Raw genomic sequence first — 27073 nt, forward strand, 5'->3', positions numbered from 1 at the left:
AAGCTCCCTCACGACGCCAGGACAGCGGTGTCACTCACCACCTTCCGGAGACATTTGAAACCCCACCTCTTTAAGGAATACCTGGGATAGGATAAAGTAATCCTTCTACCCCCCCCCCAAAAAAAAAAACATTGTAAAGTGGTTATCCCACTGGCTATAAGGTGAATGCACCAATTTGTAAGTCGCTCTGGATAAGTGCGTCTGCTAAATTACGTAAATGTAAATGTAAATAAAGAGGTGTGGGATTGGAGAGGGAGATCAGAGAGAAGGGAGGTTTCCAGCACACTGCCTTGACCTATAATTAATTAGGTTGTGTGCTTTAAAACCTTGGTAGAGCATGGGTGTAGTAGGTCTTGTGGTCATCGTGAATTTCCTTTTAATTTTGGGGGGAGTTGATGCTGCTTTAGGGGGTGAAGTGGGGTAGGTGGGAGGATATCTGAGGTGTGGTGAGGTGGAATAGGTGGAAGGATATCTGAGGTGTGGTGAGGTGGGAGAGGTGGAGGGATAGCTGAGGAGTGGTTGAACCCAGCAGGAGATTCACCAACAGTTTTGGTGTGGTGCACTGAGGGTGTAAGGAAAAGAGGGAGATACATGAAGAGATAGAGAGGGGGAGGCAGAGAGCAGTCTCTTGTCCTCTCTGTCTTAACAAGTTGAATCAGGTGTGCTAGCTCTGGAATGGCTGAGGAGAGAATTGAGAACAACTGACTTCTTCAATTGTTCTCAATTGACACAAGGCCATACATGAGTCTTTCACTAGTGATGCTACGTTTGACACCGGAGCTCCGAGGTATGTGTAAAAATCGCTAAGTAGTTTACTTCAAAGCAGTGTGCCGATGCTTGTATCACTTTATCAGAAGCCACGTGATCTATGACGTCCGACGCTTCGTTTTGTCGAACAACCAGCTGATTGGTTTCAGTAGAAGACAAAAAGGCTACTCTGCGCACACACTACGGTGTGTGGGACGTCATCTATAATAATTTGACCAGTAGATGCCACTAGTGTAAACAGTCTTAATCAAAGCCTCAATTAATGAATCTATTTACAACACAATTGGCCAGAAATGCTCAATTTCTCCATCACCACCAAGTGCTAACAGTCAGTATCTGGATAACATGTGTAAAATGCTTGATAATGTATGTGATATCAATAGAGAGGTATACCTTCTGGGTGATTTAAATATTGACTGGCTTTCATCAGGCTGCCCACTCAAGAGAAAGCTTCAAACTGTAACCAGTGCCTGCAACCTGGCTCAGGTTATCAGTCAACCTACCAGGGTAGTTACAAACAGTACAGAAATTAAATCATCAACATGTATTGATCATATCTTTACTAATGCTGCAGAGATTTGTTTGAAAGCAGTATCCAAATCCGTTGGATGTAATGATCACAATATAGTAGCCATATCTAGGAAAATATATGTTGGACAGTGGTGTAATGAGGAGCAAACAGACACTGCACTTGACACATTTATGAAATTGCTTATTCCAGTTACTAATAAGCATGCACCCATTAAGAAAATGACTGTAAAAACTGTTAAATCCCCATTGATTGATGAGGAATTGAAAAATGGTATGGTTGAGAGGGATGAGGCAAAAGGAATGTCAAATAAGTCTGGCTGCACAACCGATTGGCAAACGTATTGCAAATTGAGAAATCATGTAACTAAACTGAATAAAAAAGAAGAAGAAGCAACACTATGAAACAAGGATAAATGACATAAAGAATGATAGTAAAAAGCTTTGGAGCACCTTCAATGACATTTTGGGATAAAAGGCAAACTCAGCTCCATCATTAATTGAATCAGATGGCTCATTCATCACAAAACCAACTGATATTGCCAACTACTTTCATAATTTTTTCATTGGCAAGATTAGCAAACTCAGGCATGACATTTGCTGACACTACACATCAAAGTATATCTGACCAAATTTTGAAAGACAAGCATTGTCATTTTGAATTCTTTAACGTGAGTGTGGAAGAGGTGAAAACATTATTGTTGTCTATTAACAATGACAAGCCACCGGGGTCTGACAACTTGAATGGAAAATTACTGAGGATAATAGTGGACGATATTGCCACTCCTATTTGCCATATTTTCAATTTAAGCCTACTAGAATGTGTGTGCCCCAAGGCTTGGAGGGAAGCAAAAGTCATTCCGCTACCTAAGAATAGTAAAGCCCCCTTTACTGGCTTAAATAGCCGACCAATTAGCCTGTTACCAACCCTTAGTAAACTATTGGAAAAAATGGTGTTTGACCAGATACACTGCTATTTTACAGTAAACAAATTGACAACAAACTTTCAGCATGTTTATAGAGAAGGACATTCAACAAGCTGTTTTATTAGACTTCAGTACGGCTTTTGACATTATCGATCATAGTCTGCTGCTGGAAAAACGTATGTGTTGTGGCTTTACACCCCCTGCTATAATGTGGATAAAGAGTTAATTGTCTATCAGAACACAGAGGGTGTTCTTTAATGGAAGCCTCTCAAACTTAATCCAGGTAGGATCAGGAATTCCCCAGGGCAGCTGTCGAGGCCCCTTACTTTTTTCCATCTTTACTAATGACATGCCACTGGCTTTGAGTAAAGCCAGTGTGTCTATGTATGCGGATGACTCAACACTATACACGTCAGCTACTACAGCAACTAAAATAACTGCAACACTTAACAAAGAGTTGCAGTTAGTTTTTGAATGGGTGGCAAGGAATAACTTAGTCCTAAATATTTCCAAAACTAAAAGCATTGTATTTGGGTCAAATCATTCACTAAACCCTAAACCTCAACTACATCTCGTAATGAATAATGTGGAAATTGAGCAAGTTGAGGTGACTAAACTGCTTGGAGTAACCCTGTATTGTAAACTGTTATGGTCAAAGCATATTGATACAACAGTAGCTAAGATGGGGAGAAGTATGTCCATAATTAAGCGCTGCTCTGCCTTCTTAACAACACTATCAACAAAGCAGGTCCTACAGGCCCTAGTTTTGTCGCACCTAGACTACTGTTCAGTAGTGTGGTCAGGTGCCACAAAGAGGGACTTGGAAAATTGCAGTTGGCTCAGAACAGGGCAGCACGGCTGGCCCTTAAAAGTACACGGAGAGCTAACAGTAATGACATGCATGTTAGTCTCTCCTGGCTTAGAGTGGAAGAGAGATTGACTTCATCACTGCTTGTATTTGTAAGAGGTGTTGACAAGCTGAATGTACCGAGCTGTCTGTTTGGAATACTGGCACACAGCTCCGACACTCATGCATACCCCACAAGACATGCCACCAGAGGTCTCTTCACAGTCCCCAAGTCTAGAACAGACTATGGGAGGCGCACAGTACTACATAGAGCCATGACTACATGGAACTCTATTCCACATCAGGTAACTGATGCAAGCAGTAGAATCAGATTTTAAAAACAGGTAAAAATACACCTTATGGAACAACGGGGACTGTGAAGAGACACACACAAAGGTATAGACACATGCATACGCACACATTGTTATATTGTTGTATGGTGGTATTAAACATTTTGTATTGTAGATAGGTAGTGGTGTAATAATGTTATATGATGTACTGTTTTATGTGTAATGTAAGTGTTTTAATAAGTTTGGTCCCCAGGAAGAGCAGCTGCTGCCTTGGCACTCTCACTCACGGTTGCACATGTTACCAAATGCGACGCGAGTTAAGCGCACATACTTGGAACGTAATTCCATTTTTATTCCCTTCTGTCACGCCCTGGCTCTGGGGACTCTTATATGTTGAGCCAGGGTGTTAGTTTCTATGTCAGTGTTCTATTTTCAGTTTCTAGTTCATGTGTTTTCTATGTTGGCCGGGGTGGTTCCCAATCAGAGGCAACGTTAATCAGTGGTTGCTTGTTGTCTCTGATTGGGAACCTTACTTAGGCAGCCTGTTTTGCACTTGTCATTTGTGGGATCTTGTTCCGGAGAGGTTTGTGTTTGTTAACCTTAGGACTTCACGTATCGTTTTGTTGTTTTGTATATTCGTAAAGATGTACGCATATCACGCTGCGCCTTGGTCCGCTCATTACGACGATCGTGACACCTTCTCTCTGTGTATTCTGACCTTGAACTGAAGCATAAGAATAGCATGCTATTCACCCGCTATTCTTTTGGGGTGGAGATCAAATAAATTAAGGCGTGGCGGAGGTGTCTACAGATAGGCCGTATTCTGACCTTGATTTAATTCCCTCATAATTCCACCACCTTTACGCTCAATTAAACAAATGAATAAGGTCGAGCAACCTGTCGGTTCCAAGTGGAACAACTTCTACTTTCTTTTTTCTGATAGATATAACACCATTTTCCATGCACTGTAATTTACAAATTGATAAGAGCTATTGATAACAGCTAGGTAAATGAGTAAACCGTTTGGATAAAGAGATTGCAAATATACAGTGGGGAAAAAATGATTTAGTCAGCCACCAATTGTGCAAGTTCTCCCACTTAAAAAGATGAGAGAGGCCTGTAATTTTCATCATAGGTACACGTCAACTATGACAGACAAATTGAGAATTTTATTTCCAGAAAATCACATTGTAGGATTTTTAATGAATTTATTTGCAAATTATGGTGGAAAATAAATATTTGGTCACCTACAAACAAGCAAGATTTCTGGCTCTCACAGACCTGTAACTTCTTCTTTAAGAGGCTCCTCTGTCCTCCACTCGTTACCTGTATTAATGGCACCTGTTTGAACTTGTTATCAGTATAAAATACACCTGTCCACAACCTCAAACAGTCACACTCCAAACTCCACTATGGCCAAGACCAAAGAGCTGTCAAAGGACACCAGAAACAAAATTGTAGACCTGCACCAGGCTGGGAAGACTGAATCTGCAATAGGTAAGCAGCTTGGTTTGAAGAAATCAACTGTGGGAGCAATTATTTGGAAATGGAAGACATACAAGACCACTGATAATCTCCCTCGATCTGGGGCTCCACGCAAGATCTCACCCTGTGGGGTCAAAATGATCACAAGAACGGTGAACAAAAATCCCAGAACCACACGGGGGGACCTAGTGAATGACCTGCAGAGAGCTGGGACCAAAGTAACAAAGCCTACCATCAGTAACACACTACGCCGCCAGGGACTCAAATCCTGCAGTGCCAGACGTGTCCCCCTGCTTAAGCCAGTACATGTCCAGGCCCGTCTGAAGTTTGCTAGAGTGCATTTGGATGATCCAGAAGAGGATTGGGAGAATGTCATATGGTCAGATGAAACCAAAATAGAACTTTTTGGTAAAAACTCAACTCGTCGTGTTTGGAGGACAAAGAATGCTGAGTTGCATCCAAAGAACACCATACCTACTGTGAAGCATGGGGGTGGAAACGTCATGCTTTGGGGCTTTGGGGGTTTTCTGCAAAGGGACCAGGACGACTGATCCGTGTAAAGGAAAGAATGAATGGGGCCATGTATCGTGAGATTTTGAGTGAAAACCTCCTTCCATCAGCAAGGGCATTGAAGATGAAACGTGGCTGGGTCTTTCAGCATGACAATGATCCCAAACACACCGCCCGGGCAACGAAGGAGTGGCATCGTAAGAAGCATTTCAAGGTCCTGGAGTGGCCTAGCCAGTCTCCAGATCTCAACCCCATAGAAAATCTTTGGAGGGAGTTGAAAGTCCGTGTTGCCCAGCGACAGCCCCAAAACATCACTGCTCTAGAGGAGATCTGCATGGAGGAATGGGCCAAAATACCAGCAACAGTGTGTGAAAAACTTGTGAAGACTTACAGAAAACGTTTGACCTGTGTCATTGCCAACAAAGGGTATATAACAAAGTATTGAGAAACTTTTGTTATTGACCAAATACTTATTTTCCATAATTTGCAAATAAATTCATTAAAAATCCTACAATGTGATTTTCTGGAGAAAAAAATTCTCATTTTGTCTGTCATAGTTGACGTGTACCTATGATGAAAATTACAGGCCTCTCTCATCTTTTTAAGTGGGAGAACTTGCACAATTGGTGGCTGACTAAATACTTTTTTTCCCCCACTGTAAATGACAATTGTTTTAGATTTATTTTACCTTATGATCGCTGGAGATCAGTCAGTGAAACCAGTCATATGGCAGCAAACTGAAGCATATAAACTAAACCTTTTCTACAGTGAAGTTTATGAAACGTTGGCCTTATAACTTGCAGGGATGAAATGTGGAGACCCAAGCTATAGGCTTCTGTAGCCATGAGCAAATGACAGTATAGCGCCAAACCTACGAAGTTGATTTATGATTTCTAAAATGTTTTAATTATATGCTCTGACTTTTACATGTTTAAACAATTTGTTTTGTGTTCAATATTAGCCACTATCAGTAGCCACTATTATTTATACCCACATACAGTTATAACTCTAATTTGAGTGTTAATTTACTTACATTTTGCAACATTCCATTACATAGTTAGTTTACCCTTCTTTCCTCTGTCACGTTCGTGTCGTTGTTCCTGAGAATCGCTAGCCATAGTGGACCAGATTAGGCTAAAGTATTACAAGTTGTGCAATCATTTGGGACATCTAGCCTATTTGAATTATTATGGAATGCAGACCATACATAGCAGTTTAAACATGGAGTCTAGCGCACGGTTCACGAAGACTGGATCGTCATCACAGTTGCATGATTAGTGAGGATCATTAGGGTAGATTTATAGGACTACTGTTCAACCCCTATTGTACACTTTTCTCACCTTCCAATATTTCATGGATTGAACAATTTATATAACTTTTAGGCTCTCCAAACCAGTTTTCTTATTATTCATAAATACTTTCCTAACCCTAAATAATATACTAGAGTATTTTTAAATCTACTAATTGGTGCTGAAAATACTTTGTAGAGCCACCTTTTGCAGCAATTACAGCTGCAAATCTCTTGGGGGATGTCTCTATAAGCTTGGCACATCTAGTCACTGGGATTTTTGCCCATTCTTCAAGGCAAAACTGCTCCAGCTCCTTCAAGTTGGATGGGTTCCGCTGGTGTACAGCAATCTTTAAGTCATACCACAGATTCTAAATTGGATTGAGGTCTGTGCTTTGACTAGGCCATTCCAAGACATTTAAATGTTTCCCCTTAAACTACTCAAGTGTTGCTTTAGCAGTATGCTTAGGGTCATTGTCCTGCTGGAAGGTGAACCTCCGTCCCAGTCTCAAATCTCTCAACAATTTCCCTGTATTTAGCGCCATCCATCACTCCTTCAATTCTGACCAGTTTCCCAGTCCCTGCCGATGGAAAACATCCCCACAGCATGATGCTGCCACCACCATGCTTCACTGTGTGGATGGTGTTCTCGGGGTGATGAGAGTTGTTGGGTTTGCGCCAGACATAGCGTTTTCCTTGATGGCCAAAGAGCTCAATTTTAGTCTCATCTGACCAGAGTACCTTCTTCCATATGTTTGGGGAGTCTCCCACATGCTTATTTTTTTCTTTAAGCAATGGATTTTGTCTGGCCACTCTTCCATAAAGCCCAGCTCTGTGGAGTGTACGGCTTAAAGTAGTCATATGGACAGATACTCCAATCTTTGCTGTGGAGCTTTGCAGCTCATTCAGGGTTATCTTTGGTCTCTTTGTTGCCTCTCTGATTAATGCCCTCCTTGCCTGGTCCATGAGTTTTGGTGGGCTGCCCTCTCTTGGCAGGTAGGTTGTGGTGCCATATTATTTCAATTTTTTACAGTTTTTTTTCAATTGTTTAAGCACAATTTTGAAAACAGGGCCCGGTTTGTCAAAACACTACACACAATTAGCACAACCCTACACCAAAGTAGCACAACACTTCAGATAATTTGCAAAATGGAACACTTTTGTCAAAACTATACACGACTTCATAAAAACAATATTTTGTTACCATACGAAACACACACATTTCATATGACTTCAATCTTTTTGAACCACTTACACACTGCTGTTGCTAACCTAAAACACTTTTAGCAAGTCTAATTCTCAGTGATTAGAGTACTGTAAATGAAGTGCACAGAGAAAGTGCAACTATACAAACACTACACAAGACCAATGTTGCAGACTGAGGAAAATATCATTTATTTCTCTCCATATACCCAAATCAGTCAACATGTCAACATGGAGAATCACAACAAAACATGTCCCAGTTTTCATGCTACTACAGTAGTGTGCATAACACTGTTAGCTCAGCAAACAACAGACAAACGTATAATACTGTATCCAGTACAGGTTACAATTACAGTAAATAACAACAACAACAAACAAAAAATAATCTGAAAAAAACTGACAATATTGTACAGAAAATACTACAGTAAACATACTTTACATTATCTCTTCGCCTAGCTGGATCTGGCCAGATAATTTCATCAACATCACAAGCAATATCCTCATTAGCAAGACAACGCGGGAAGAACCGTCTTGAATGTCGAATCCATCCTTGCACAGCTGCGGCGTCGACTTGGTCACAGGCGTCCTCCATGGCCTGAATGAGGGGTACCTGAGCCTGGGGCTGGAGATCGTAAACCTTCCACCGCCATGCAGAGAAAAACTATTCGATAGGGTTTAGAAACAGAGAGTATGGTGGAAGGTATAGTACTGTCAACTGTGGATGGTGTTGAAACCAGTTCTGGACCAAAGCAGAGCGGTGGAATGACACATTGTCCCAGATGACAGTCTATTGCATCTGGTGCATTTCATTACCTGCTGTGATGATGTGGGGCAATCGGTCCAAAAATGCGAAAATGTGAGGTGTGTTGTAAGGGCCCATTTTGGCATGACGGAGGAGAACCCCATGCTGTGAAATGGCAGCGCAAAGGGTGATGTTACCCCCACGTTGCCCTGGGACATTGATTATAGCCCTGTGGCCAATGATATTTCTGCCTCTCTTTCTTGCTTTTGTGAGGTTGAACCCTGCCTCATCAATATATATGAATTCATGCAGGATTTCCTCAGCATCCATCTGCAAAACTCTCTGAAATACAGTGAAAGACAACATTGTGTAGTTCAGGATAGGTCTAGTATACAGTCAATGTAAAAAAGTCATGTGTGCAGTATGCAACATCACAGTGCTAAAGTGAACAATACAAACCTCCACATACTCATGCCGCAGCCGTTTGACCCTCTCTGAATTCCGCTCAAAAGGCACTCGATAAAGTTGTTTCATTTGAACCTGATGTCTTTTCAGGATGCGTGCCAGTGTTGACTGACAGACCTGATGGACATTATTGAAAATGGCATGGTCACCGATAATGTTGGCTTGTAGTTCTCTGAGCCTGATAGCATTATTGGCAAAAACCATGTTTATTATCTCTTTCTCTTGTTCTTGCATGAATATGGGCCCCCTTCCTCCTTGTCGTTCCCGACCCTCAATCCTATGTAGAGAATAATACATGTAACTTACTGTACAATGTCACAGGAAGGGGTATCACAAGTGCTCATATGGTGCATACAATAAGCGGCTGATTACTGTAACTGTAGACAGATCTTCTTTTACCTGTTTTCCTGTCGAAAAGTCCTTATGACAGATGCCACTGTATATCTGCTAAGATTTGGCTGAAATCTCAGTCCAGCCTCCCTCAGCGTCAATCCGTGGTTCACAACATGGTCCACTAGTGTTGCACGAATGTCATTTGATAAGTTTGGTCCTCTTCTTCTTTGTGTACGTTCTCCTCCTGCTTCAGGTCTTCCTCGACCTCTGGCTCTGCCTCTGCCTCTTCCTCTACCTCCTTCTCCTCCTCTGTGTACTCCTCCTCTCACCCTCACTCTTCTTCTGACTCCTTCCATTTTGGTTGAAGGCAGGTTTTTTTTTTCTTCTGCATTTTTATAGTGCTTAAACCTGATTGGTGTGTCTACAATTTAGCAATCATGTGTTTGTTCACCTGATGGCTGTGTTTAACAGATTGGCTCATAGGTGTGGTAATTTGACAGTCAGTGCTTTGGAATTGCAAGGAAGTGATATCATGATATACTTCTGTGTCTGATGTATACAAGTGTGTTTAGTGTTTTGCAAATCACTGTGTGTAATGTTTTGCAAATAGTGTGAAGCTGACAATGTGTTTACAGTTGTGCAAATCTAGCCTTGTGTTTTGCTCCTTGAGTGTAAGGTTTTGCTAATTGTGGGAAAAGTTTAATTTGAGTGTGTAAGCAATCGTAAAAAACTGTAATAATGGATTTAATGGTGCTCCGTGGGATGTTCAAAGTTATGGATATTTTTTTATAACCCAACCCTGATCTGTACTTCTCCACAACTTCGTTCCTGACCTGTTTGGAGAGCTCCTTGGTCTTCATGGTGCCCCTTGCTCAGTGGTGTTGCAGACTCTGGGGCCTTTCAGAACAAGTGTATATATACTGACATCATGTGACACTTAGATTGCACACAGGTGGACTTTATTTAACTAATTATGTGACTGCTGAAGGTAATTGGTTGCACCAGATCTTATTTAGGGGCTTCATAGCAAAGGGGGTGAATACATATGCACGCACCACTTTTCCATTATTAATTTTTTTGAATTTTGTGAAACAAGTCATTGTTTTCATTTCACTTCACCAATTTGGACTATTTTGTGTATGCCCATTACATGAAATCCAAATAAAAATCCATTAAATTACAGGTTGTAATGCAACAAAATAGGAAAAACGCCAATGGGGATGAATACTTTTGCAAGGCACTTTATGGGTCTGTTGAGAAAATTCAAATTCAAGGTACCTCAAATTTAAAGGGATGACTTTAGATAAATGTACAAATGTTTTCATTGAATGAAAACTCCACGAGAAAATCTGTTGGCCAGCAAGTGGGAGGGTTTTCAGCAGTTTAATTACATGTATTCAGCCCATGCAAGGGAACCACGCCTGCAAAGCCAGTTATGCACCTGCATAAGGTAAGTCTGAATACCATCTGCTGAGAAGTGGATAGGAAAGGCATGCATGAGAAAGGCATACAGATTCTATGTCTGAATCGGGCCCTAAAAAAGGAAATAAATATTGATGTCTCGAAAGGTTATTTGGGTCAGTATGGTTCCACATACAACCATCACCCTTCCCAAAGAACTCTTGAGGAACCCCAATTGTTTGGTAAGTTAGCTCAATGCTTGTTAAGCCATTCCCCCATCCTGCAACACAGGGTGTTCCAGATTTATCCAATAGAATAACAATAATTAAAACGATAATAGCCTGACTTGTCCTCTCGCTGACACTGCCTGATACCCTGGCCAAAGAGGGATTGGATTGGATGGGACTATCGTGTGTGTGTGTGTGTGAGTGAGCGGGAGAGAGGCTCAAGAGTGTGCGTGTGTGTTCGTGCGCATGTGTGTGATATCGTTGGAAGGGACAGAGAAATGAGAGGTGATCCATTTTAACGTCCTCTCCTGTAGAGAGCGGTGTATATCTGACCTCGGCGAGAGAGACAGAGAGCCAGAGTGGCTCTAAGCTTTCAGTAAAGGTGGAAGTCACAGATAGGAGTTATCTCTAGTTCAATATTTAATTGGTGAATTTCTCCAGTGGGTTTTCTCTGCTTAAATCTTTAATGAAGATTAAGCAGGACCTAACGAAGCCTAATCAACATCCCTTAGGATAACGGTCAGAAGGGAGAGGAGAGGGGCGGATTGAGTCAAGCAATCAGGCCACACATACAGGAACAGACACAGAAACACATGCACATGTGGACACACACACACACACACACACACACACACACACACACACACACACACACACACACACAGCACTGTAAACCCCAAGGCATTTTTAACTCAAATGCTTCTAGTAAGTTGAACTCAAAGTCAATGAAAAGTCATTATTACTTAAAATGTTTAAGTGGTACTGACTCAAAACGAAATGAGAAGTTGCATCAACTAAAGAAGTTTAAGTTATGATAACAAATTAACTTTTTACCCAGCATGCTCAACTGCCGGTTGATTTTTGGAATCGTTTTTACAGGTTTTTTTCTATCCCCTTGGAACTATTTTCACAAGTATGTGGTAGAATTTCACAACTCTTAGTACAAAACTCAAAAAAGATCATCAAAAAGGCCGTTTTTTGTTAACTTTAAGCACAAGTTCAACACACAAAATCATCCAGTAACTTTTTCACAAAACCTAATCAGTTTTTCATCTAGAAATACCTTTCATATAAAGTAATTGCCTTTCACAATGCAATGCCCACAATACTTTTCATATGATTCTCTTCTCATTTGTTTTAATACATTTGACCATCACTTAATCCACTGTATTTAATGGTTAATCACTTAACCGTTTGGTAAACCTATAGATTTTAAACTGGTTTGTCTACTACATATGGATTTTGAGAACTACATAAATAAAATGTGTGTTTGTATGATACATGATAACCATTCATAATGACTATTCCATATTGCTAATTGATTTCACATCCTAATTAATTGGTAACCACAATTGGTTGCCATATAAAAGGGTGTGTGTGAACACATGCAATTGTTGTTCAACATGGAGCAGGATAGACAGCAAGGGAGAGGAAGTAATCAAAGAGCTTGTGGACAAGGAGCCCGTCAGAGAGGTGGGCATTGGCCTCGTCAAAGAGGTGGGCATGTGCCCTGTCAAAGAGGTGGGCATGGGCCCTGTCAAAGAGGTGGACATCAGAGAGAGAAGCAGAAGCAGGGAACTGTAGTGTCTAATGAAGTCCGGGCCATCGTCATTGACCATGTGGTAAACAGAGGCCTTACCACGGCAGAGGCTGCCAGATTAGTTCACCCCAATCTGAAAAGATCAACTGTCAATTCGATCATGAGAACATTTCACCAAGAAAAACGGTAAGTCTGCAGGATATGCACTATGCTTTACCATTACATTTACAGTAAATTACATATTGTAATGCATGTTACAGTATTCTTACAGTATGCTCTATTGACAGTATACTTTGTTCTACTCTCAGTATTGACAGAAGACCCCATGGTGGTGGCCGTGGCGTGTGCTGACCAACCAGAAGGAGTGGGCAGTGGTAGAAATGGTGAGGGCCGGGAATGACATATGGCTGTCTGAAATAAAGCAGGCCATTGAGGAGAATGATGACACCTTTGCCAATGTGGCATCCATCAGCCTTCCAACAATCACCCGCCTTTTGAAGATAACAACACATTTACCTGGTGCCTTTTGAGAGAGACAACGACCGGGTGAAACAACTGCGGGCCGAGTATGTTCAGGTACAGCTCTATATACTGAATTACTGTTACTATTTGACGCACATGCTACTTCACAATATCATATTGGAACTATACTGTAGAAATAACTAACCAAAATATATTTTTAGAGGGTGCTTGATGCTGCTGTTGTGAACCATCACAAGTATATCTTCGTCGATGAAGTGGGCTTCAACCTGGCCAAAACTCACCACCGTGGGCAGGACCACATCGGCCAACGGGCGACCGTCCAAGTGCCTGGACAACGTGTGGGAAACATCTCCATGTGCACAGCTATCTCTAAAGATGGTGTGGTAGGACGTATGCCATTACTTGGATCCTACAATGCTGCACACCTCATTGTGTTTCTCAATTAAATTGAGCAGGCCTGTCAAGGTGAAGGGGTCACATATGTCATTGTGTGGGACAATGTCAGAATCCACCATGCAGAGGTGGTTCAGGCATGGTTTCAGGCCCATCCACAATTTTTACCCTATACCTGCCCCCAAGCCTATTGAGGAATTTTTTTCAGCATGGAGGTGGAAGGTGTACGATCACCATTCCAATGAGCATGCCACCCTCCTTCTGGCAATGGATGAGGCATGCGACAACATCAATGCAGACCAATGTCATGCTTGGATTCGCCATGTAAAGATATTTTTCCCACGGTGCAGGAGCAATGAGGACATTCACTGTGATGTGGATGAGAATTTATGGCCAAATGCTAAACGTTATGTTTTATTTCTATTTATTTAATTAGTTTCTTTAATTTCTTACACTTGATTACAGACAGTACACTTATGTTGCAATTATATCTGAAAAATATATAAAAAAAATTTGCATGAATGATTGTAGAGGATGTCTTCATAAATCACACTTTTGATTACACATTGGATAGATATTATGGAAATGATAGATTTTCTGTCAATTTTGTTGTGGAATGTAAGTGTATTGCCTAATGTGTAAACTGTGTAATCTACTGTAATGTTCAGCACTTCTAAGGGCGATTTGAAAAGCATTCCAGGTGAAGCTGGTTGATAGAATGCCAAGAGTGTGCAAAGCTGTCATCAAGTCAAAGGGTGGCTACTTTGATGAATCTAAAATCAAAAATATATTTTGATTTGTTATCACTTTTTTGGTTACTACATGATTCTATTTGTGTTATTTCATAGTTTTGATGTCTTCGCTATTATTCTACAATGTAGAAAATAGTAAAAATAAAGAAACACCCTTGAATGAGTAGGTGTGTCCAAACTTTTGACTGGTACTGTACATCTATTTAATCCCAGGCCTTTGGCACAACTCAGAGACACACAAACATAAACACACACAAACACACACACCTCTCAAAGACATATCCAGGAAACAGAATCACTCTTTACTCATCCAAAGGGAGCCTTTTTTTAATTAAAGCTAAATTACACACATACACACACACAACCTCAGAGCGATTATATTACTGACACAAATGCAGACACACACAAACATATTTAAATCATAGTGAAACCTGTTGTTCTCCTGTTCCTTAGTGACATCACCACGGGGACACAGAAACCTCTGTATGATCACATTCCAATAGTCTCAGGCGCATTCTGGATTCCCAAGTGTAGAGAGCGGAGTCATTACACACACACACACACACACACACACACACACACACACACACACACACACACACACACACACACACACACACACACACACACAGACACACACACACACCCACACACCCACACACACACACACACACACTAACACACACACACACACACACACACACACACACACACACACAGACAGACAGACAGACAGACACACATACACACACACACACATACACACACACATAGACACAAAGATGCACACAGACACACACACACACACACACACAGACACACATACACACACACACACACACACTTACACACACACACACGCTCTCAGTGGAATACAGCCTCTTCCAGCTGCATTAGGGCTAAGTGAATTTGACACACAAGGAGATGAACATGTTGTCATTTATTTGAGTGTGTGTTTGTGTAAGCGTGTCTGTGTGTGTGTCTGTGTGTGTGTGAGTCTGTTAATGTCCCACAGTTTTCCCCTTTCCCCTAAGATGAGAGACAATAGACAATAACACATGGATAGTAGACTGGCTACAAAGTTTGGGGAATGAGTCAACTGGATAGTTTCACACACACACACACACACACACACACACACACACACACACACACACACACACACACACACACACACACACACACACACACTAGTATAGTTTCTGGTGACGTTTGGGGAACCTGTGTCTATTCCACCACCAACATGTACAGTATGCACGCAGGAAAACTTCCATCAGCACACACACACACACACACACACACACACACACACACACACACACACCACTAAGAGGGGCAAGAAGGGAGAGAGAAAAGCTGACTTAAACATTTTTCTCAATTTCACAAAAGTAGCCGTGCCGGTGTCAACATGATGAATGAGAAAATAAGGGAGGGAGAGAGAGCTTCTTCTTTTTTACACACATACACATACACACACACGCACATGCACACACACACACACACACACACACACACACACACACACACTCAAACACACTTGAACACACTCATAGAAACACACACACCGTAATTTTTTCTTGAGATTCAGTCAAAATGACTATTTTTATCTAGCCAAGTCAACTAAATTAGCAATATTTGTTGAGTTTACAAAAAATGTTAAGTTGAGTTGATTTAAACTCACTAAAAATGTCAAAACGTATTAAATCAAGTTGAGTAAACGAAAAATTGTGAATTCTCAATTTAGAAAATCACAACCATGAAGTGAAATCAACTGAACCAACATAGCAGTTGTGTTGACTGAAAATGTCAAATTCAGATTACTTCAATTTATTTTGGGGGGTGGTGCTCATCAGAATAATACCCAGTATGCTTTGCAACTGTTAATATACTGAACAAAAATATAAACACAACATGCAACAATTTCAAAGATTTTGCTGAGTTACAGTTCATACAAGGAAATCTGTCAATTGAAATGAATTCACTAGGCCCTAATCTATGAATTTCACATGACTGGGCAGGGGTGCAGCCATGGGTGGGCCTGGGAGGGAATCCATTTAGGAGTCAGGCCGACCTGTTGGTTGGTTAACACAGCTAAGTGCACTGCCAGTTTTGAAACTGGTGAAACATCGCATACATGAGCAAGAGACATAATGTTCCCTACTGTAATCTCTATTATATCTGTTCAAGGACTTAGTCAGTTATGTAATTGTACATTTCAAAGTAGTCGTTGCGAGTGTATAGGAAGTTGACAGCAGCTTCTAATTTTGAGCCATCCAGGTTAAAGAAAACTACACGTTTAGATTTTCTGACTATCAAATACTTGTCCTCTCCTCTAATTTGTCAAAATAACTTGAATAGCTTTGTTAGGACAACTAAGTTAAAGCATGTTGATTTGACTAAAAGTATGAAGTTCACTCAAGTTATTAAATCCACATTTGTCCGTTCCACTGATTTAACTTAATCTAAAGTTACTTTAATCTAGTAAACTCAACACAAAATCCGGATTGTACTTCACATAACATTTTAAGGGAGCCAAGTTACTTTCTTAAAGGTCCTGACCATTCATTGTGAAAAGTACTTTTATCTCAAGGCTAACATGCCAGGAAGTTTGAATAGACAGGCTGAGTGGGCAGGGAGCGTATATTCATGAGCTCGCCTTGACTGACAGCTCTTTGAAACAGCTATGTTAAGCAACCTGAATGCAGTGAGCAGTGTATGCAGTAAAATCATCTCAAGCACATTTGGTGATACACAAAGCAACTCAGCAACGTCAATTTTTTTTTATACATCTCCTGTTTGTCATGTCTCTTATGATGCGATTCACACCAGCACTGACGGATGTGTTGACTTAACAACTGCGTTGGGGTTTTGAACGACCCTTCCCCCGCTTTTGTTCCATGCTGGCTGAAGACCTAGCTAGCCAGTAACTAGCTAACACCAGACACAGATGAAAGAGGAAACATGTATCTTTGCCATAGATTAATAGGGTAAGCTTTCAATATATTTGCTATATTAACCACGCCCCTCTGCAAACACGCCTTACCCTTAATAATGAATCCAAGTTTTTGACTTGGAGGAGGAGACCAGTAACTTCATGATCAAACTTTATCACTGTAGAAGCAACAGTCATTTTTCATACTTTTTACAGTGCATATGCATCCACACATATGCACACACACAAACACACATATTTTACTGTATTTGATTGAAAATATGCACAATCACCAAAGGCTTGTGTGTGTATGTGTGTGTGTTTGTGTGTGTGAGCGAGCGAGCGAGCGAAAGCGAGAGCAAGAGCGAGAGCAAGAGCAACAGAGGAAGAGGAGAGAGGAAAGATAAATGTTTGGTACCACCTGCTGGTCACAGTAAGGGAGACCAGAGAGGAACAAGACCAGGCCTGCGTTCTAAATGGCACATTATTCCCTTTAAAGTGCACTACTTTTGACCAGGTCCCATAGGGCTCTAAAAAATATACATACTTTCTAAATACAGAAATCATCACCGTATGATACATTTAGCATCATATGACGCAGAATGCAGCATCATATGATGCAAAATGTATTATACGGTGACGATTTCTGTATTTTGAAAGTTCCATATCTTGAAAACTTGATTGCTGACAAGCAAAACCTTTTGGGACTATGTCAACAATGGACTAATGAAACAAATACAAAAATATCGTTTTTGGATGGAGTTTTCCATTTATGCCTACACTTAACCTTAAACACTTCTAAATTTGACTGTTTGCAAGAACTTTGAAATTTGAGGTTTGAGAAACATGGATGAATGTCTAATTCTGACGTGAGACTGTGATCCCTAATTGGTGTACCCCCAACTGGGCTGGGCTGGGCAGGTCAGTGTGTGTGTGTGTGTGAGTGTGTGCGTGCATGCGTGCGTGCGTGCGTGCGTTTGTGTGTGTTTGCATATGCATGTGTGTGTGCTAACCCCAATATCCGTTATATTATGGCTTCACTTGTGGTTTCACTCAATAGCGATTGTACTGACCCCTATGCACTCAACTCAAGCATTAGTGTTGTAGATACGGGACACTGTTGTGTTATGCAAGGAAATTGGCTAGCACTACACATTCACTTTAGATTAACGTGTTTGCTGAACAAAGGGATTAAAAGATGGACAACATGTATAGTAACCTACCAGCTCTCACAGTCTCACGTTAAAATTAGATGTTCATCCATGTTTCTCAAACATCACATTTCAAAGTTGTTCCAAATGTCAAATATTGAAGTGTTTAAGGTTAGGCATTTACATTTTAGTCATTTAGCAGACGCTCTTATCCAGAGCGATTTACAGTTAGTGAGTGCATACATGTTATTTTTTTTCAAACCCACAACCCTGGAGTTGCAAGCGCCCTGCTCTACCAACTGAGCAACACGGGACTAACTCTGAATGGTTAAGGTAAGGGTTAAGGTTTGGGATAGGCTTAAAACAAAAAGATCAAAATAACTTTCTATCGCTGGATTCAAACGAGCAACCTTTGGAATAAGAGGCAGATGCTTACGCCCATCCACAATGCCCTAGAAAAACCGAAACCTACTTGAAGGTAACAGCGCTCACTGTTGCCCCTAGTGGCCAGTTTCCACATAATCTCCTGACGACCTCAGACATGGATGGACGTCGAATACTGACCTGTATCACGGGTGACCTAGCTGATAGTAACACCATTACAGCGTTGATGAATGTGGTGCTTAATAAAACACATATCCTGCTAGTTTTAAAAGGACCATCAACTAACACTATCTATCGCTGCATCCAATCAAGATGTCTTCTCCGAAATGAATATTGAGTGTTGATTGGTCCCCAGATGTACAAACTAATACAAACGGCCCCAGTAACACTGATTGTTCATTTCCGACTGGTCCAGCTCTCATGACTGTTGTTTTGTTAATGTTCCTAAGGCCCTAACAAGTTTGTTTTCAGCATATTAATAATTAACAGCTAGTCTTAATGATAATATCTACCAGAGTCATGAAGAGCTGGTTGTTAAGAATGTTGCATTATTAACACTGACAAACAGTAGTACAATAATGGTGGAATGGGGAGGGAGGATAGTGGGGATGAGACAAGCACGGGGGCACGCGGAAATGCACGGAAGCATGCATGCACACGCACACAAACACACACACACAAACAGTGCCTTGCAAAAGTATTCATCCCCCTTGGCGTTTTTCCTATTTTGTTGCTGTCATTTAAATGTATTTTTATTTGGATTTCATCTAATGGACATACACAAAATAGTCCAAATTGGTGGAATTAAATGAAAAACATAACTTGTTAAGCCGTACACTCCACCGAGCTGGGCTTTATGGAAGAGTGGCCAGAAAAAAGCCATTGCTTAAAGAAAAAAATAAGTAAACACGTTTGGTGTTCGCCAAAAGGCATGTGGGAGACACCCCAAACATATGGAAGAAGGTACTCTGGTCAGATGAGACTAAAATTGAGCTTTTTGGCCATCAAGGAAAACGCTATGTCTGGCGCAAACCCAACACCTCTCATCACCCCGAGAACACCATCCCCACAGTGAAGCATGGTGGTGGCAGCATCATGCTGTGGGGATGTGTTTCATCGACAGGGACTGGGAAACTGGTAAGAATTGAAGGAGTAATGGATGGCACTAAATACAGGGAAATTCTTGAGGGAAACCTGTTTCAGTCTTCCAAAGATTTGACACTGGGACGGAGGTTCACCTTCCAGCAGGACAATGACCCTAAGCATACTGCTAAAGCAACACTCGAGTGGTTTAAGGGGAAACATTTAAATGTATTGGAATGGCCTAGTCAAAGCCCAGACCTCAATCCAATTGAGAATATGTGGTATGACTTAAAGATTGCTGTACACCAGCGGAACCCATCCAACTTGAAGGAGCTGGAGCAGTTTTGCCTTGAAGAATGGGCAAAAATACCAGTGGCTAGATGTGCCAAGCTTATGGAGACATACACCAAGAGACTTGCAGCTGTAATTGCTGGAAAAGGTGGCTCTACAAAGTATTGACTTTTGGGGGGGTGAATAGCTATGTTTTCTGTTTTCTGTTTTTTGGTCTTATTTCTTGTTTGTTTCACCCAAAAAATATTTTGTATCTTCAAAGTTGTAGGCATGTTGTGTAAATAAAATGAAACACACCCCCCAAAATCCATTTTAATTCCAGGTTGTAAGGCAACAAAATAGGAAAAATACCAAGCCACTGTACACACTCAACACTGTGTTTTGTTAAGGTGATGTCCAGTGCTTCTAATTAGCCTTTAAGACTCACACAGATCCCATAACAATTACAGAGAGAAGGCTGGAGAGAGAGAGAGGGAAATGGAGGAGAGTTTGATGAGCATAAAAGAGGGATGAAGTGTGAAAGAGTAGTGGGGATGCTTTTAGCCTCTCAGGCAGAGGAGTAATTACCTATTACAGAGCCGATTGTAGACAGTGTATTGCAGAGTTGGCATTGCACACACAAATTGGTAATATTTCCATGCCAGGGGCCTAAACACAGCATTATATTAGATAATCCCAGCACTCCGGACCTTGAATAAGCACCACTCTACAACCATAGAAATGCTTACTATAGAGCTTGATGCAATTATGTGCTTGTTGCAATTGATATATAGTATATTGCTTGATAGTGAACGCTGTGATTCCAGGTGTTTATATTTCTCTGATTGTCCCTCAGATGGTTCTACCATTTGACAAGCCTATCTACTGCATTCCACATGGCACCATATTCCGTATATAGTGCACTACTTAAGGTTAGGGTTAAGTTTAGGCATTAACTCAGAAATCTTAAGGTTAGGCATTAACTCTGAATGGTTAAGGTAAGGGTTAAGATTTGAAATAGGCTTAAAACAAAAATCTAAAAAACAACTTCCTATTGTTGGATTTTAACTTGCAATCTTTGGAATTAGAAGCAGATGCTTACCCCAATTCCCCATCCCCTTAGCAAACCTGAAACCTACTTGAAGGTAACAGTGCTGACTGTTGTCCCTAGTGGCCGGTCCCGACGTCCTCAGACATGGATGGACGTCGAATAATGACTTGTTTCACAGGTGACCTGGCTGGGTCACTTTGCATGCTGCTACAATGACATCCCTTCTTCAAGGCCATTGTAATGCGAGCAGCAGAAGCTATTATGCTTAGACAACCCACGTATCCTATGTTTGTCGCTCGCACTCACGCTCTCTCCGTGCTTCAAAGAACTCCCAACTCTTTCCAACAAGCTCCACTTTGAAAAACACAACTTTGTAATTAGAGTGGTGTCAGTGCGATTGTGATGTTGGACGTTGATTTGGCCTGGGGGGGATGTTGAATAGCACTGATACAGCCTCAATCAGGAACTGGCTTAATTGGAATTAGAGAGAGAGGGGAGCAGTTGAGGAGATCTGTGATGTGGGAGAATGGGGGAGAAATCTGAAGATTGTGTGGTGTGTGTGTGCGGGTGGGGGGCGTGTGTGCGGGTGGGGGGTGGGGGGGCGTATGTGCGATGGGGTAGAATGGAGTCAAATCACCGCTGCAGGAACGAACCACGTGGCTGTGTCACTGGCATCAATCAATAAAGATTTGGAGGAATGAACATGGCTGATAGGAGAGGGGGTCTGAAATGTCTCTTAAATATACAGTATATTCAGATTTGATCAGATAATCTTAGACACCAAAATACCCCACAGCTGGAAAAATTACATTAAATAACCATCCAACTCTCTTTATAGAAACACATTATTTTTTATTTTTTATTAAAGGTTTGCAAGACAGACCTACCTAACTGTGGGTTGTGGAAGGATACTTTGGATTCACTTCCACAGAGGTGAAGGAATAGGTGGAGGGATATGGGGGGGTATGTAGGTGTGTGTGGGGGTCTATATACAGTTTTAGAAGTAAAGGAGCCTGGAAGAACCTTTTGTGTTGCCTGGAAAAACCTGGAAGAACCTGATGGGAGTGGTTCAATTATGAACCTTTTTTATTATATATTGTAGATGTGGCAGACTATGAGAATATTGGAAGTATGGCTTATTGGAGGCATGACTTTAAGATAGCTCTTTTTGGGCACCTGTTAGAGTAAATGTAATTCCTGTTCATCTTAAGTTTGTACACTGAAAACTTCACATTTCTTCCAATGTTTATGCATTTTACATATTCAAATATAATATTAATAACATTAACATTGCTGAATACATATAGTAATACAGTGTTATCTATTCCAACTTTGGGATTTGCTTAGAGATTAGTTTATTAGTCACAGTGCAGTGTCGCAGATGTAATTGCAGTGTACAGTGAAATTCTTAAGCTCCCAGCTCCATGGTTCCTCAAGTCACCACTAATTCAAGAGTGTACTGGAGAGAAACAACACCGTGTAGGAACTTCCACTGATATAAATGGGTTGTGATTGATCTGTTGTCGCGGCGATTAGATTGCCATTGACAGGGGACAAGAGAGGGCCCCTGGGGGACTGACAGGGTCGCTCCTGAGGAACAATCACTTGCACTTTTATTCAACTGCATGCAATTGGAAACACAATGACACACACACACATGCAAGCTTGCACACATACACACACACACACACACACAATCTGTTTTCCCGGGCCAAAATTTGCCATGTGAAAGCCTATTATTATATGACAAAAGGAAAGAATGAATGAGCATCTTACAAAGACCTTACATTTCCGATGTCAGCAAAGTAAATACCAAGTCAGTGAATCAAGTGTTTCCCCACAGGCTCGTATGGTAAAGCACTGCTAACAGGCGACAGTGAGACGTGACTAATCTCCCATTCAACGTGACCAATAGACAAAATGTCAGTGTAAATCAAAAATAGTTACACCATGCCCAGGATGACCCCCGGGCTCTCTACTGTACGGCTCTCTACCAACCCTCCCTCCCTCTCCCTCTCTCTCTCCCTCCTCTCCCGCTCTCCCTTTTCCCTCCTTTCTTCATTTACTACCTTCTCTCTCCCTCTCAGCTATGGCTCCTTATCAAACAGTACCTCATAATTTCACTTCGAAATTCGATGTATTATGGATGAAAGTCTATTTCTGACACATTCATTCTGCATGGTTACAGGGTTAATTACACATGGTTACAGGGTTCAAAAAATTCAAAATAAACACAAAGGGTTATGTTTTGGTTTTCATTCCGAGTGGTTAAGGTTAGGGCTATGGTTTGGGGAAGGCTTCAAACTAAATAATTAAAAACAATGCGTGGTTTCCATCAAGTATCATCAAGTATTCTCCCGGCTTGCTAGAGCATTGTGAACTACCGTAGCGCAGTGGTCAGAGCAGCATGCTTTGACCTGAGCAGCACACTTCACCGCCGAGCATCATGAGTTCGTGCCAGTGCTGGGCAACAGTAAGGCATATATCGATGTTCTCAGGACCTTTTCAAACGTCCAGAATTGAAGTCGATTTCTAGTGATCAGCCTGCCCTACCAACCCACACCCATCTCAATTAATTTTTCCCTGCAAACACAGAGCAGCTGCATGCAGGCCTAAAGTATGAAGAAAAATGCCAGGTGGCTATTTGTAAATAATCTGCAATTAATGTGTGTTATTAATAATAGATGACCTGGTTGTTACTGCAGAGATTTATACAGACGGTGGTGAAGGGCTCTTCTAGTCCTCTTTTTCAATTACGCACGGACAGAGAGAGAGAGAGGGAGAAATGAGAGAGAGAGAGAAAGAGAGAGAGAGAGAAATGAAAGAGAGAGAGAAATGAGAGAGAGAGAGATATGAGAGAGAGAAAGAGAGAGAGAGAAAGAGAGAGGAAGAGAGAGAGAGAGAGAACGAGAGAGAGAGAAAGAGAGAGAAAGAGAGAAAGAGAGATAGCGAGAGAGAAAGAGGGAGAGAGAGGGGGAGAGAGAGGGAGAGAGAGAGAGAGAGAGAGAGAGAGAGAGAGAGAGAGAGAGAGAGAGAGAGAGAGAGAGAGAGAGAGAGAGAGAGAAAAAGAGAGGGGGAGAGAGAATTCGAGTAAAGAATCAAATTAGAAAGAGAGAGAGAGAAGAGTCGAGCGAACAATAAAGAGAGAGAGAGTGTGAGAGAGCAAGAAAGAGAGAGAGAGAGAGAGAGAGAGAGAGAGAGAGAGAGAGAGAGAGAGAGAGAGAGAGAGAGAGAGAGAGAGAGAGAGAGAGAGTTGTATGTCGCTCGGCAGGCTGAATTAAAGAGGCTTTTTGTAGCATTTAATACCCATTCATTGGTGGACTGCTGACACAGTGTGAGAGCGGCGCTCGGCTCAGCTAGCCCAGGATTTATAGCTGGCTCTAATGGGCATGCCCAGAACCAAAGGACTGCAGTCAGCACATTACCTCTCTCTGCTGCTCCCACTCAACCACACACACAGGGAGGAGCACACACACACAGGGAGGAGCACACACACACACACAAGATTTCACGTGCGGACGCAGGCACACGCGCGCACACAATTTTGCTGCTCACGCACCTGTGAGGACAACACTTGTGCACACACCCACACGCACACTCACACGCACTCACACACACACACACACGCACGCACGCATGCACGCACACACTGACCTGCCCAGCTGGGGGTATCCATACAGCTGACAGTGGCGAGTGAAGGGACTTCTGTGCTGCCCTAAAGGAGACACAAACATTACAACAACATTAGTACAAACATCACAACAGTGCTAGTACAATAATCCCTGAAAGGCAAACAACTTGATAACAACTTGACTTTGATAGTCATCCTCATCATCATCATTAATTCTATGTGAATACTGATGGGAAAAGTTTATGTCTTGTATTTAAAGAAAATAGTGATTGCCAACTACAACCTCTACACTCTTAGAAAAAAAGGTTCCAAAGGTTTTTTTTGCGGAGGGACAGGGTTCTACCAAGAACCGTTTTGATCAGAATAACACTTTTTGGAAGACAACGGTTCTTTGTAAGTAAAAGGGTTCTACCTAGAACCTTTAACATCCTGATAACCGTTTTTGGAAGAAAGGATTCTTTGAGGATTCTTTGGAAGGTATGAAGGATTCTTTGGGAGGCAAGAATGGTTCTACATAGAACCATATATAATATTTCGCAGCATGCTCTATTGCAGGGAGATTTTCAGAATTGTTTGTTTTACTGTAATATCTGTGTTTTTGCATTGCTTGTTTGATTAATTTTATGCTACACAAAGATAAACAACAGTTTTCTAAACTAATCCAATCTGTTAGTAATTGGGTTTATTGCACCTTTTACTGAGATGGTTGCTACAGTTTAGATGATTGAGGTAGTCTCAATATTTAGTCTACTCTGGCAGTCATTCTGAATGCAGGTTGTGGGAGATTAACAATTCCACTTGCTGGATATCCTAATTCTGCCTGGATTCAAACAGGAATTATACATCACTTTGCAATCCAGCATAATGTGATTTGCAGTCCTGATGTGGCCTGTAAACCAGGAGATTCCTAACACCCCCCTGTTAGGGTATACAGTTGAAGTCGGAGGTTTACATACACCTTAGCCAAATACATTTAAACTCAGTTTTTCACAATTCCTGACATTTAATCCTAGTAAGAATTCCATGTTTTAGGTCAGTTATGATCACCACTTTATTTTAAGAATGTGAAATGTCAGAATAATAGTAGAGAGTGATTTATTTCAGCTTTTATTTCTTTCATCAGTGGGTCAGAAGTTTACATACACTCAATTAGTATTTTAAATTGTTTAACTTGGGTCAAATGTTTTGGGTAGCCTTCCACAAGCTTCCCACAATAAGTTGGGTGAATTTTGGCCCATTCCTCCTGACAGAGCAGGTGTAACTGAGTCAGGTTTGTAGGCCTCCTTGCTCGAACACGCTTTTTCAGTTCTGCCCACACATTTTCTATAGGATTGAGGTCAGGGCTTTGTGATGGCCACTCCAATACCTTGACTTTGTTGTCCTTAAGCCATTTTGCCATGACTTTGGAAGTATGCTTGGGGTCATTGTCCATTTGGAAGACCCATTTGCGACCAAGCTTTAACTTCCTGACTGATGTCTTGAGATGTTGCTTCAATATATCCACATAATTTTCCTTCCTCATGATGCCATCTATTTTGTGAAGTGCACCAGTCCCTCCTGCAGCAAAGCAACCCCACAGCATGATGCTGCCACCCCCGTGCTTCACTGTTTCCCCCTTTTTCCTCCAAACGTAACGATGGTCATTATGTTTCATCAGACCAGAGGACATTTCTCCAAAAAGTACAATCTTTGTCCACATGTGCAGTTGCAAACCGTAGTCTGGCTTTTTTATGGCGGTTTTGGAGTAGTGGCTTCTTCCTTGCTGAGCGGCCTTTCAGGTTATGTGTAAATGCCGCTCATGTGGTCCTCTGTAGCTCAACTGGTAGAGCACGGCGCTTGTAACGCCAAGGTAGTGGGTTCGATCCCTGGGACCACCCATACACAAAAATGTATGCACGCATGACTGTAAGTCGCTTTGGATAAAAGCGTCTGCTAAATGGCATATTATTATTATGTCGATATAGGACTCGTTTTACTGTGGACATACAGTGGGGAAAAAAGTATTTAGTCAGCCACCAATTGTGCAAGTTCTCCCACTTAAAAAGATGAGAGAGGCCTGTAATTTCCATCATAGGTACATGTCAACTATGACAGACAAATTGAGATTTCTTTTTCCAGAAAATCACATTGTAGGATTTTTTATGAATTTATTAGCAAATTATGGTGGAAAATAAGTATTTGGTCACAAGCAAGCAATATTTCTGGCTCTCACAGACCTGTAACTTCTTCTTTAAGAGGCTCCTCCTACCTCCACTCGTTACCTGTATTAATGGCACCTGTTTGAACTTGTTATCAGTATAAAATACACCTGTCCACAACCTCAAACAGTCACACTCCAAACTCCACTATGGCCAAGACCAAAGAGCTGTCAAAGGACACCAGAAACAAAA

The 27073-nt window shown here is 41.4% G+C and overlaps 1 protein-coding gene across 5 annotated transcripts in view; it reads right to left on the minus strand.

Annotated features, from left to right (window-relative positions):
* The window catches only part of LOC121575703 (RNA binding protein fox-1 homolog 3), an 828711-nt gene that overhangs the window by 350775 nt on the left and 450863 nt on the right, over positions 1–27073 (minus strand). For all 5 annotated transcript variants that reach the window (XM_041889006.1, XM_041889022.2, XM_041889013.2 and 2 more), the window contains one exon: positions 24707–24767. In XM_041889006.1, the coding sequence (XP_041744940.1) occupies positions 24707–24728 (22 nt within the window). In that variant the 5' untranslated portion in view covers positions 24729–24767. The remainder of the gene's footprint in view (positions 1–24706; positions 24768–27073) is intronic.

Source organism: Coregonus clupeaformis, chromosome 1 (genome assembly GCF_020615455.1).
Source record: "Coregonus clupeaformis isolate EN_2021a chromosome 1, ASM2061545v1, whole genome shotgun sequence".
In the NCBI taxonomy this organism is placed as follows: domain Eukaryota; kingdom Metazoa; phylum Chordata; class Actinopteri; order Salmoniformes; family Salmonidae; genus Coregonus; species Coregonus clupeaformis.